This window comes from Rhipicephalus microplus, chromosome 4 (assembly GCF_043290135.1).
Source record: "Rhipicephalus microplus isolate Deutch F79 chromosome 4, USDA_Rmic, whole genome shotgun sequence".
Classification (NCBI taxonomy): domain Eukaryota; kingdom Metazoa; phylum Arthropoda; class Arachnida; order Ixodida; family Ixodidae; genus Rhipicephalus; species Rhipicephalus microplus.
Genome location: NC_134703.1, coordinates 102,919,600 through 102,934,036, shown reverse-complemented (window position 1 = coordinate 102,934,036; position 14,437 = coordinate 102,919,600). Strand labels below are relative to the sequence as shown.

Sequence of the window (14,437 nt, the reverse complement as noted above, 5' to 3'; positions counted from 1 at the left end):
CAGGAAACGATAACACTTTGTACTCGCAAGTGTGTCGATGGAACTTGAACGCGATATGCTGTCTTTAGTGCGGACTTGAACCACTTCGTGCAAATGTTATTGTATGACGTTACTCTAGAAGACCGACTAACTGATTGATATGTGGGGTTTAACGTCCTAAAACCACCATATGATTATGAGAGGCACCGTAGCGGAGGGCTCTGGAAATTTCGATCAACTGGGTTTTTTTAACGTGCACCAAAATGCAGCCGCCGCAGCCTACTCGAGAAAATTAAATGGTGGATTACTTGGGATTACTACAATGTAATCGATAAAGTTGAAAGTGGCTTGTGTCAGTGAAGCTTTTGCCTATGGCTGCATTCTGTGTAATGGAAGCATTTTTCAAAAAAGACGAGCAATTCTGAGCGTGAAATCTTTTCGAACGACTGTGCCTTTTTTTAATGGGTGACCGGCTTTACTACCACAAAGTCGTTATGATAATCACATGTTCCAATATTGATTGACATGTGGGGCTTAACGTCCCAAAACCACCATATGATGATAAGAGACGCCCTAGTGGAGTGCTCCAGAAATTTCCACCACCTGGGGTTCTGTTAACGTGCACCCAAATCTGAGCCCACGGACCTACAGCCTTTTCGCCTCTATCGAAAATGCACCGGGATTCGCTACCGGAACCTGCGGCTCAGCAGCCGCAGCCGAGTGTTTTAGCCACTAGACCACCACGGCGGGACTTGCGAGGACCCCTGTATGCAGTGGGAACAGATTTTGGGCAAGTCTTGTAAGACTGAATTTTTCAAGAGGCCTCAGTAATGTGTTGTGCTGTGGTAGCAGTCCCAGTTACTGGTAACATCAATATGTCCCCTATAGCATCTCCCCCTGAACTTTGATTGTTCTGAAAGCCTAGTCAACAACCCCCCCCCCCCCCTCCCTCCACAAAAAAAAAATGTCATAGAGGAGGCGATCAAGTAAGACAAGATTTCTGTCATTCGCTGAATTACGTCAACAGGCACCATGAGCCTTCATCTTGGGGGCTTTCAGACCAACTTCTAGAAACCAATGCGACACTTGGATGACAGCATCCAAGCAAGCTTCTTAGGCATAAGGAGTGACTGGCTGAGTCTTGAACACATATTCCAAACAATATGGTGCAATGCTTCACCAAAATGGTTGCTGCAAATGAGCTTCACAGATGTACATCTTTATTGCACACCATGCTGTGCTGTTCTATGACCTGGCCGCTCCATGACTTAAATGTGAACTGGGCTCAATGCAACCACAAAGGTACAAGGCTGCATCTCTAGAAGAACTGTCAAAAGGCCCAAGCCCAAACCCAGATCATATTACAGCAAAAGCTGCTGATATCATAACAAGGGTCGTTCTTGGCGCCGCAGTTGTCGGCCACCGCAAGCATCAGTAGCCACTGTCAAGCGAAATAAGAAAACTAAATAAATAAAACAGATGAAGAAAACGGTGGGATTCGAGTCCGGATTCCCTGCACGCGAGCCCAGTATTCTACCAGTGAGCCATGCTATTGCTTGAAACTGCTGTGCAAACTGACCCTAGGCAGGCTTCATGTGAGGCACGGAATCACATTAATATGAGCGATAAAGCAGTTTAGAACAGCGAAGAAACAACCAGGCATCACACAAGGCAAATTGCATAACGAGTGGGTGTTCGAATGTCCCAACCTATGACAAAAGCCTTGGGCATGATTCTTCATCTTTGCCAGCCACAGCATCAAAATACTGCACAAAATTCCTTGCAAGTGTGTAGTAGGTACCACGCTTCTCCAAAGAACGATGTGGTGGATGCCATTCTACTCCGCCAACCTCTACAATGGGTGTGTGTAATGTTTGGAGCTCTAGAAGAAGAAGCAGAAGAAGAATGCCTTCCTACAATTGAAAAATTATGATTTATGGCATAGTGGGTACCCTGCAAGTGTGCTTGCATCAGTTACCCAAAGAGGCTCTCGAAAGGCCAGCTTTCACTGTGACTGTGCTGCACATTCTGCAATGACCTGGTGGTTTTTCTGGCCATTTCTTGACCTCTGTTGTGCTACTACACTCGCTCCTGAGATTAGGACGGCCTTTCGTAGAAGTTGAGTACTGCCTGAGGACACTGACAGAATATGACCTTTTGTGGTTAAGTGATCTACCAACTAAGCAGGAGCTGACCAAGCTATGTGGTAAGTTGCAAAACACAAACCCTATTCTGTACTACAAGTAGCCTCTTCACACAGGCCACCGCAGCACGACAGCACACCGCAAGTCTCCACTGACATCTCTGATACAGCATAGACACTGAAGAACAACCTTTTCGCTGATGAATAATTCATGGTAATGAACAGGGCATCTTGCCATGAGCTTCTGCAATTACGGTCTGGAAATCATGAAATCAGCTTGAATGGAACTAAAGCCAACTTTAATAGCCAACAGTTGCACCATAATTTAAACCATGGCCTGAAAATTAAAGTATTGACAGTACTAACAGTTATGTCACGTAACAGCAGTGGCAATCTTATACCCTTATCCCATGTGGCAAATTAAGTGTACTTTGAGCAAGTACACTTTGCTGCGAGTGTCATTTGCGCGCTGTCACACGAGCAAGTTGTCACTCGCCGCAAAGTACACTTGCCAACAAGTGTGTTCGCCAACCTCCCTTCGCTGGGATGAAGATTGTCCCCTTGGTGCCAGTGGCTTGTACAGAAATAGACTGTTGCATAAAGTGGCGCTCATACTATTTTTCAACCATTGTTTTTGTTATGAGGAATACTCCTATGTATTGTAACAAGTCATAAAATACAACAGAAAACCTCGCTACTCTCACCGTTGGGCAGCTTGTGGCCCCGTTTGCTCGGGGGATGCAGCACATGCTGTGCAATGGCTGTGTCCGTTGCGTTGTTTACTTCCAGGCACACTTGCACATGTGTAGATGGGTTGTTCTCTCGTCATTTAAGATGGCGTGCGCCACAGGTGCTAATTTCAAGAAAACAATGTGGCCTGACGATGATGATCCTCATCATCATCATCAGCCTGACTACGTCCCCTGCAGGACAAAGGCCTCTCCCATGTTTCGCCAGTTAACCCGGTCCTGTGCTTGCTGTTGCCAATTTATACCCACAAACTTCTTAATCTCATCTGCCCACCTAATCTTCTGTCTCCCCCTAACCTGCTTGCCTTCTCTGGGAATCCAGTTAGTTACCCTTAATGACCAGCGGTTATCCTGTCTACACGCTACATGCCCTGCCCACGTCCATTTCCTCTTCTTGATTTCAACTAAGATATCCTTAATCCCCGTTTGTTCCCTAATCCACTCTGCTCTCTTCTTGTCTCTTAAGGTTACACCTACCATTTTTCTTTCCATTGCTCGCTGCGTCGTCCTCAATTCAAGCTGAACCCTCTTTGTAAGTCTCCAGGTTTCTGCTCCGTAGCTAAGTACCGGCAAGATACAGCTGTTATATACCTTCCTCTTGAGGGATAGTGGCAATCTACCTGTCATAATTTGAGGGTACTTGCCAAATGTGCTCCACCCCATTCTTATTCTTCTAGTTACTTCAATCTCGTGGTTCGGCTCAGCGGTTATTACCTGCCTTAAGTAGACATAGTCTTTTACAACTTGAAGTGCACTATTACCTATCTCGAAGCGCTGTTTCTTTTCCGAGGTTGTTGTACATTACTGACGATGATACACGGGTGCAAAAATAACAAATATACGTTGTGCTACAAATCTGTCAGTTTCCACTGCCATTGTTTCCAAAGTACACTTCACTTTCTTGTGTAGCAGCGAACCGCCAAAAAGACACTTCATGAGCGTAGGTATACTTGCTCAAAGTGCACTTAAGTTGCCACGTGTCACAGGAGTATTAGCGCACTTATGAATTGGGAGAATAGACGATCTGAAGTATCCACCCAGAATTTCACTGATTCTCACTGTTAAAAAATCATAATAATGAAGCGATTTGTACTGAGAGTCTAAGCAAAACATCTGGATCCATTGGGTTTTTTTTTTCTCTTCCTTATCCAATACTGCAAACCTTATACAGGTCCAAGCAGGGTGAGGGCAATAACAAAACGATTCCAACACAAATATAGGTAATACAATTTGCAATTATCCCAATGTGACTAAAGGCTACAAAAATTATTCTAGTCTGCTAGAATGGGTGAGAAAAAATAATTCTTGAATAAATCTGTTCTCATAAAATATGGTGTCAAAGAATCAGGATGATGGTGGCGAGTAAGCCTTGATGTTAAAGATGAATGATAGGGTGAGGAGTTACTCGCTAGTTTCAGATTCCAAAGTGGGTAAAGAAAATGTAACCGTGCAGCTTTCCGTCTTAGTGCAAGGCCTGGAATGTTAGCCTGCATTAGTTTCGTGGGTGAGTCATACGGAGAAAATTGTGAATAAGTAAGCCTGACAACTATTCTTTGCACATTCTGTAGGCGGGTAATGTTGGTTTTAGAAAAGAGGTGCCAAACAACACATGCACATTGAAGTTTTGGCCTGATTAGTGTGTTATAAGCAAGTAATTTTATAGCTGGCGAGACTGAGCTATGTCTTAAAAAGTAAAATAACCTGTATGCAGAAGAACGAATATCTATATGTTGTCAAGGAGAAATAAGACACAAGACCCAGTTGCTGGGCTGGTTGTTCTCATTCTGACTTTATCATTCTCTTCCTCCCGCTCGTCCAGTTAACCCTCGAGCCCTTGTGGTGCTCTTTGTCATTACATTCGGCCCCGACTGGGAGCGTGGTGGGCTGCCGACGTCTCTGGTGGGCAGCATTGACTATTCCAGAGTGGCCTGGTTCAGCCACGCTGGGACTTCGCCTGGAAACTTGCAAAATGAGGTTCCAGTGGCCGACAGTGACTGCGTCGCAGCGGTCGCAGATGTGGTATGTACTGCAGTCTGCCTTGGAGCATAAGCGATGGTGGTTCTCACTGATTGTGTCGACAATCTTGCGGCCGCACGTTTGACGTGCTCACATAAGGATTGCGGTCACATGGCTGGCTAAAATCATGCTCTCTCGTAGTTTGTTATCAAATAGGTCTGCACTTGCTGAATGTTGGATGAAAACTAGGTCAGAAATGTATGCGACTTGTAGCTTGGCTTTCTAAAGACCACTTGCTGTATACTCCTCCGATCTTGTCGACGCCCGGCTCATCAGCGATGGGTCTTGGATCCATGCGGCCCCCAGGTGACTCACTCGCAGTCCGAGTGAAAAGCTCCTTGTCATACGTGGATGTGCGAGTGAAGTGCCCCTTGTCATGCATGGGCTCACATGCCACTAGGCTGCTGGACGTCAGCTTCTATTGGTTGGGAAATATTGGTAGGGTCAGCCATGCTTAGCTTCCTGCACGACAAAACGGACTGAACTTCGACAAGTGAGGCATTGTAAATCCCCTTGATTTCATTACATGGTATATCTTTTTGTAGTAGGTAAGCGTCTGTACCTTCGGCCACTGACAAGCGGAGCAGTAGGCTTTGAGGCGACAAGGACCTTTTTCTCAGAATTCTCTGATAAATCACGCTTTCGGAGTGGCTGCTTATAAAGTGAGGGGCCCTTTTCTGACTGTCGCTGGTGGAAAGTGGTCGTCCTAACATGCCCATGCAATGGTGGTTTTCATTAGCTGCAAAGGAGATATGGTATCAGTGTGTATCAAAGATGGTATGGTGTTGGTTACAGATGCAGAGTTCGAGACCTGCAAACGTGGACCTGATTTGTGAGGTGCGGTGGTATAGGGCAGGTTGTGAAGCTAGCTCTTGGTAAGATGCAAAGTACAGCTGCAGCCTCGAGATTGGTCTCCTCCTCGGCACCATCCTCGGTAGTGGTTGCGTGACGTAGGACTGGGTGGTCGTGAAGAGGTAGTGGTGACTCCGTCCAAAAGCAGCTATGCGCTTGGCGCTCTCGTCTGCCCAGGACTGCTTCTGCGCCTTCGTACCGATGCCATGCCGCGGCAGCATTTCAAAGGCGGTTTATGGCCATGCACCACTTCTTTTGGTCCGTCCAGGCTTCACGATCTCCAAGAGCGTTGACGGTCGGCACCCATTCCTCAGAGTCATCCTGGAAACCACGAAAGTCTGGTAGTTAGGTGGTGGTCAGAAGTCAGGTGGTGGTGACACGGCAAGCGAAACTCCGAAAAATGAGGACGTAAGCCAGCCGAGTTGATAGGAAAGCTCTGTGAGGGTACGCCGGAGCTTTCTGCAACACTTGTAAGCTTTCTCCATGGTCTTGCGAGGCGGTTGCAAGCAACGCCTCATCAATGACGTGCAGTCCTGGAAAGGCCGCAGGGAAGACCACTGAGGTTGACGCTGTCAAGGCATCGACCACGATGCAAAGTTGTGCGATGGTTTGAGAAAGCTTGGAGGGGCTTTCAGGTGAACTTCATGTAGAGCCAGGGGTGACATTTAAAGATATGGAGTATTCCTCCATTAGGGTACTCACTGCAGCGGTATTCTTGGCCGAGAGTGCTTGGACAGGTCCCCGGAGCGGCTCAGGTGCGGATAGAGTACCGAGTGTGGTGGTGTCGCAGCGGAAAGCGTGAACAGCTTTCCCAGTCAGCGGTAGGCCGTGCACTGTCTTGGCGGCACCGAAGCAAGCCTGACCTTGAACTATCGAGAAGGCTTGGACGCTGTCCTCGAACAGTGGCATAGCTGCTTCAGGCTGTAGGAGGGTTGTCAACTCCACGATCGCAGTACCGTGAGTGGTGTTCACTAGAGGCCAAGCTAACGGCACCGATGGCCCACGAGAATGCACTTATGGTTCGCACGTCGTAGGCTGCACCATTGTCAAGGAGCAATAAGACACAACACTCGCTTGCTGGGCCGGTTGTTCTTATTTTGACGTTATCGTTCTCTTCCTCCCACTCACCTAGTTAAAGCTCGAGCCTTTGTGGTTTCTGTATCAGTATCAGTAAGAGTGACACCTAAATACTTGTATTTAGGCGCCATGGTGACATGGCAAAGCATGTCATCATGGCGCAATGAGTAGCGTGCTCAGAATCCGGTCTCATGAACCCAGAGGTCATGGGTACGACTCCTGTTGATGGACCTTTTCTTTTCTGTGTCTTTTGATTGTGCGTATTTTTTTAACGCCATTTCGTGATGGAAATACTTCACTAAAGTCTTGGTGGGCCCCGACATAAAACACTTTCGTGTTTACAAAACAAAAACTTTGTAGCGTCCACAAGTTAACCTCATCAGACGTCACTCCCTCCTTGTACTTTTTTTTTAGATTCCCAGCATGCCCCAGTATCATTTTTTATGATTGGGATTCAAGACTCAAGTGACGCTGCCTCTTGTTATCTCTTTTTTTCCCAGGAACTTTAGCACCAATTGCATCCTGGTGTCCAGTGTACTGGCCATACGTACCTTCTCGCATTACCAGCAAACTTCTGATTACAAATGCTACCTTTTGCCAACAGTGTTTTAAATAGACAGCTTCACACTATTTAAATGATTGGAACTGTGCAAAGATAGCCCCTAAAATAATTTTGTATATCTGACCACATAGTGTGGTCGCGCTTGCACGTGGATGACATCATTAATCTTAGGTGCCTCCATAAAAAAAATCGGGCTGAAGGGGGAACTACATTTAAAAACATATTGCTCAACTCTTTCAGAAGCTGCCAAAGTGCTTTTGGTTGTAAATCTGCTTGCATTTCTTCACCTCATTTTTCGTCATGTCCAGTACCCTGGCAGCGGGGTCGGAAAGGGATAGAGGACCTCAGCAACGCACTTCAACATTTGCAAATTATATATGACAGCTGGCTGCCTGACAGCCCTCTTTGCTCATGTACTTATCGATAGTACCGGTTGCATATTTTTTTTTTCACCTTCACTGACAAATAACAGTATATTTAACTTTGCCTGTGTCCTTGGGCGTAATGTAACTTTCTCAATACTTTGGCTTTTGACTGCCTTGCTGACTAATATAATATGATGCTGAGATCGCATTGAACCAGTTCTTGTATTGCTTCCACAACTTTTCCTGCGTATCCAATGCACACAACAGTACTACATTGTTGCAGGAAAAATCAACGGATAAAAAGTACCTGCTTATAATGTACACAGCAGTATCAGAATAAGCTGGTAAAAGGCAAGCCGTAACTAATGTAAACATACAAGCTGTAAAAGTAATGCGATACTGATAAAGATCTGCAGTACTTGATCAATGCAGAAACAGACATTCCTTGAAAAATATTATACACAGCTGATGCACTGATGTATGCAAACCTTCAAGATACAGAAAGCCATAACTTAGAAGAATCCCATTCTTTAACAATTGATGATTGATTGATATGTGGGGTTTAACGTCCCAAAACCACCATATCATTATGAGAGACGCCGTAGTGGAGGGCTCCGGAAATTTCGACCACCTGGGGTTCTTTAACGTGCACCCAAATCTGAGTACATGGGCCTACAACATTTCCGTCTCCATCGGAAATGCAGCCGCCGCAGCAGGGATTCGATCCCGCGACGTGCGGGTCAGCAGACGAGTACCTTAGCCACTAGACCACCACGGCGGGGCCCCATTCTTTAACAAGCGATGATAGAAACATAAATCTTTTTCAATGGCTGCTGATGAAGCTCAACTAAACAGTCTTCCTTATAAGCCAAGGAAAAAAAGCAATGAATACGCATTCAGCAAAAAAAAAAAAACGACAACACAGCCACTTCTTACTTTCAAGTCGGTCGCAATGTTTTATTTGTATGGATTAGGCTTTCATGCAGTCAGCTCTGTAACATAAGGCAAAAATGCCTAGAACAAAGATCGAGTAGTTTGAGCTTATCAGACAATGCTGGCAAGCATTTCAGAATGAACGAAACTTTTTATATGCACATGAAATGGCACACAGTCACTTATTAGGCCAAGTTTTATTTCTACAAGGTGTAAATAGAACGGTTAAGCTCATATCCGGCTGCAATCTGAATCTTACTATTCGTTTCTTGCCCAGGATTAAAATGGAAGATGCCCAAAGGTGTCGCACAAACTGAAAGATGTGTGCACTCGGAACAGACAACAAGGAAACATAATTTGGTAAATATTACAGCTGAAAGTCAATCAATCTTTTTGAAATGTCACCAGTAGCCACGAAGGCGAGTGTTCACAGCTCACACTTAAGTTAATTAGGCAACTGGCAGCACTGACTAACACTACCAGGTGAAAATGAACATCTATACCCCATATAAAGTAGACGGTGGATGGCCGCCACTGTAGCTCAGTCGGTGAGCATGGCACGTGTTTTTTCGAAGGTCGCACGTTTATCTTTTTGCACTATCTTCTTTCTTCATATTTACATTACAATTATCGCTAAAAACATCCCACACACTTTCTTATCATCATCATCGCTTAGTTCTCATTAATAATATTGTTTATATCAAAGAAAAAAACAGGCCCTTGAATCTTCACTTATTTCCCTCCAACTACGTACCGCGTGACATCGGTGCTTCAGGTGGCGAAGGCTGCTAAAATGTTGTTGCTTTTTGTAACGCCATTCCTTTCTCTTTTTTTTTTGTAATTATCAGCTAGTCATCACAGTAAATCGTTCTTGGCCTAGAGAGTTCGTATTTGCTATCAGAGGTGAGAATTATGGATTACATGCATATTTATTATCGGGTTTCGCGCCCGATAATAGTTCAGTGCGGAGGAGCAATATGCCATTGCATTTCTTCCATCCCTGCTTTTGTACAAGCCTCTCATGATAATTTTCGCACAGATTATTATGCGCCTGCCGCAAACCTGAACGCCCTTCATACTTTCACAAGCTGTTGGATATCGCCCGCAGTTGCCTAAGCGGCGGCGACCACACTAGAATTTTTGAAACACCGCGCCAATTATTGGTTGTTTGTAAAAGCAAGGAATACGACACCCCGTGGTACGCCAAGAATTCAAAATCGCTAATTGGTTCCTTGCTGGGCCAATAGTTTACGTACAAAGCCACAACAGCCCAGTATTGACTGCATTCTATATTTCATTTCTCTCGCACGAAAACGACAAGCGTACTGTTTCGTTCCTTTTTTTTAAACACGCATGAAACAACGTGAGCACGGCGTTCATATTGCTGTTCAGGAATACTTCAGACTGTAGTACGATCGGGTGTCCCAAATAAAAGCTTCAACGCATGCAACTAACGCAATGACTGAGCATTAGTACAGGCGCGCTTTCAACAGCTCCGATGAACGAAACCACACGCCAAGAGCTGAAGAGCAAGGCTAAATTAAAACGAGACGACGTTACGAGATAGAGGAGCGAACGCGAACAAACGCGACAGAAAAGCCTGTACAGCGAAGAACAACTACGGCGTAGCGAAACTTGCACTCAGAACCCGCTCCAGCTCTCGACGCAACGAATACAAAGTAAAAGAACAAAACGAAAGCGATGCACAAAGATGAGCGGCGCGCGGAGCGATAGAAGTAAAAACAAGCACAAAAGAAAACACGCTTTCAAGGCTAAGGCCGGCGAGGCCTTGAAACTCAGCGCCGAGATAAAAGCTCCTCTTTTCGTGTGATTGTTTATAAACAGCGATGGACCCAGACGGTGTGCGCCAAGGAGGTCCACACGCTTGGACCGCGACATCGGAGCGGCAAATTTTCGCCAGGCAACGGAATGGCGGCCGAATATTTTCCTTGCGAAGCGGCGGGCACCATTGAAAACAGGACCAAACTCTCTTTCCCCCTTCACTCTCCCTCGGCAGTACGTGTACATCCCTCAAATCGGCCACTTTGAAACTGAAACATCTCAATGGAAATGTCTCGTAACGGTTACATTTTGTGATCAGAACGAGAGAAGGTGTCTCGTAGATGATTTTGATGCACTAATCCCATTTCAAAATGACCTAATGACAACGCTGAGCACTAAAATAGATCGGCCGGTATAAAACGGACTTACCTCGCCTCCATGAGACATGGCGATTGCGGCGCCCTCTTTCTTTTTGACCTTGAACAGCGGAAGCTGCTCCGGCACTAGCTTCCTTCAGGTACACCTACAAACGTTGGTTTCGCACGCGCATTTTAACAATGTCTTATGATGACTGTTTATTAATTATAACAAATAAATATACAATCAACCTTCAGTTTATTTTTTTATGGTCACACGTTTCATTTTTTGCGCAATGTTGGTTTTTAATTTGTTTTAGTTCTTGTGAATTTGGATTCTCTTGGCTCCGCAACATCTCTCGAGTCGCAGCCGCTGCTGTCGTGCTGCTTCGGGCTGCGCTCGATATTTTCGGTAATAATTTAGTGCCCCGCAAGCTTAGTTTGGTTTCGCTCTTTGAAGGCGATGTTTATGCATAGCATTATGATAGCAGCATCCCGGTATCTTATCGTCGCATTGCACTCCTTCAAACGCGTGGCTGGAGCGTTCTGCTTAGTTTTGGGCTTCGAGGTTTCGATAACGATCACTCCGATAGAGAGAAGGAGAATTCTCCTAATGAATGCTGTATTGCCTGGTCTGACACCTACCTGGGCAACCTGGGTCTAATGAAATGTGAAACGATGTGTACGGTAAACAGATACAGAATGTACATGTGCATAAGGCACGCTAGAGGACAACAAACTATATTGCGGGATGGTAGCTGCTCGATGTGATGAAAAATTGTTCATCAGGGAACGTTATCGGTGCTAACGTTTTGACAAGTCCACATGTTGAAAAATTGGCTCCAGTGTAATTTATTCCCTGTTCAAGAATATTTGATCACTTTAACTGAGAACATTGTGTACACTTTTACTGTTGGTTTGTTTTTAACCCGCTACCTTTTATGAAAGTGTTGAGACCAAAATCGCACTAAAGAACAGTACAAGGTGATGTACATTGTTGATAAAAATCGCACCATATCTACGGAGTCAGTCATGACAAGTGGGGCGAAGCGTCCGCCTGTCTGTCTGTCTGGCTGTGCTGGTTATGCAGGAGGCCTTAGACCATAAGGAGATTCGCCCCTAAAAATTTAATCATCTCTGGAAAAGTTGGTGCCAATTAAGACTTCACTACATAAGTAACCATTCCCGAAAAAAAAAAAAAAAAGGTGCAACGGCATTGACAAATTCTTGCTGTGAGGTTTGAACTGCGAACAATATATATAGCAGACCCGAAATGAGGCCCTACTTACCTTCTTTCAGAAGACATTTAAGGTAAAAGCAATCATTCCTATAAAGAAATATTGGTATTGATTGCTCTTCCAATGTGCATTACTGTTTTATTTATTTTTTTAAACTACAAGAGATGAACTGAATGTCTGCTGCAGTATGTCAAATGCAAGGTCTACATAAAATTATTGGTAATCCTTACACTCAATGCAAAATTCTGTCATAGAAGCGACGTTACTAAAATCAGAGTGTAAGAGCATCTTTGTTTTAAACGCATAAGGATTTCTATCCTAAGTCAATGAAACAATTAGGCAGATCCCACGTACCAATAGGAATGTTATGCGAAGCATACGCAGCAAAGGTGACTGTGCTGTAACTTTTTTGTTGAGCAAAACATTATAAAGTGACGCCAAAGATACGTAAAAATGTACACACAGACATGTTGAACAGTTGCATATGTTTTATTTTTTGAGTTGCCTGCAGTGAACGCTGTGAACAGCAACACGGGTGGAGACAAGATGTGGAAGGCGAGGCGCAAGTTCAACAGGGAGGACCATACATGTTAGGAAAATTTATTTTACTAAACTTTGATGCCAAACGCACTTGTCCTGGGAGCGTCTTAGATCATAGTGGAATTAGCCCACAAAGTGAATAAGTCCCCATACGGATATGTGCCAACCCTTTCAAGCATTCCTACAACCCCTCCCACTTCATTCAACCCACTTCAATTTCAATTGGCCCCACTGCACGCCAGCAGCTTCGCTGTTTCATCAGTGTCCTCCAAGCTGAGCTGGTGGAATTTTCGTTACTCAGCAGTTAGACTACTTTCTTTTACCCAGATTGACAGATTTTCGTTGAACCACATTGTCGTATTAGTGTATATATATAATGTGGCATTTGTAGTGAGTGTAATGTACGTAGTACGTTGTAGTGTAGTGTAGAAGCTAATGTTGTGTTTACTAGTGAGCTCTGAAAGGCAGTGGATATAGTGCATACTATGCATCCCTCACTGCACAAAGTTTGACCATGCCAACAAGAAGCTGCTTTTCTCTGTCAGTCTGCACACTTCATCCAACACGCTTAGGCAGTTGTCTTCTCACCATGATATGGTTCTGTAGTGTAGCCTAATAATCTGCAGTTGTGTGCAGTTTATGGTAGTGAATGTCGTACCAAAACTCTTCTACTTGTGTAGAGAGAAAAAAAAAAGATCCTTTTTTTTTCAGCTGCAGAAGTTTGTGTGCCAGCATACCTAGTAAAATATTATGTGAGGCACCAATTGTCTGCTTGCCCCAACACTACAAAAAAATTTCTGATGAGGCTTCTGAACACACAAGCCACTCACTGTACACTGTTTTTGGTGTGTCTTTCATAATCCAGTGTTTTTCTCTTTAGATTTGTACTCTGAGGAAGAAGACGAGGGTGATATGCTGCTTCTCACTATATAATGGAATGTAATGAGAAAAAAGCAACTTTACTGAAAGACAGCTTGGTTACTGTGGTTGGAGCCCCTTTTTCAGAGTCCCACGGGCCATTGCAGATTGCTGGATCTGGTTAAGGGTTGCCAATTGGTTTGTAATCTTGTTGGGAAAGTCTCGCCTCCTACAACGCGTTAAAAGGTGTCGTTAAGCAGTAATGAGATGGCCTCTGCCAGATGTAGCGCACACTGTTATTCACTGATCGGCACGAAATGAGAACTGAAAAATGACTAAACGATATTTTTAACCGGAACAAAAGTGTAACTGAACTGTTATCTATTATATTGTTCTCAAGCAAAAAGGAAATTTTTTCAAATGTTTTCGGGTAACACCGAAACTTTGAAAACTGGAACAATTGAGATCATACAGCGTGAACAATAATGCATATCCCAGAGTACTATACTAGCGCGTATCTCAGGCAGGAATTCCAAAGTAAAGATGTGCTGAAACGGCACCGAAGTAAAGATGCGCTGAAACAGTGGCAACCAGAGATCTTTGCGTTAATTCAAGTGGACGCCCGTGTGCCTGTGACACATGCCAGCGTGGAGAGGGCATTCTCACAGCGGAAATTTGTTTTATGTGAACAGCCGTCTCACAATCCAGACAGTATGGTCCGCCCAAATCTTGGCCGATCCCCCTCAGAGGGTATAGGTGCCAATCATTCAAGGAGCATCATCATCATCATGAGAGGTACGCTCAATGAGGGGCTGCTTCTGAGATCAGGCTCACTCCCTTGACACAAAACATTGAGCCTGATGAAAAAAAAAAATTGTAATTCCTTTTTGAGAAAGTCTATAACTTAGAAGTCCGCTGGTTTGCACTGATTTGTAATATTTTCAGTGCACTTGGTTGTGCTTCTCTTAAGAATGTGGGAAGAATGTG

The 14,437-nt window shown here is 44.5% G+C and overlaps 1 protein-coding gene across 2 annotated transcripts in view; it reads right to left on the bottom strand.

Moving 5' to 3' along the window:
• Nucleotides 1-10,927, bottom strand: part of bbx (bobby sox) — a 277,569-nt gene extending 266,642 nt beyond the window's left edge. For both annotated transcript variants that reach the window (XR_012894945.1, XM_075893402.1), the window contains exon 1: nucleotides 10,888-10,927. Coding sequence is in view for 1 of the 2 variants with exons in the window: in XM_075893402.1 (XP_075749517.1) it covers nucleotides 10,888-10,905 (18 nt within the window). In the remaining variant the exon portion in view is untranslated. The remainder of the gene's footprint in view (nucleotides 1-10,887) is intronic.
• Nucleotides 10,928-14,437: the final 3,510 nt, after the last annotated feature.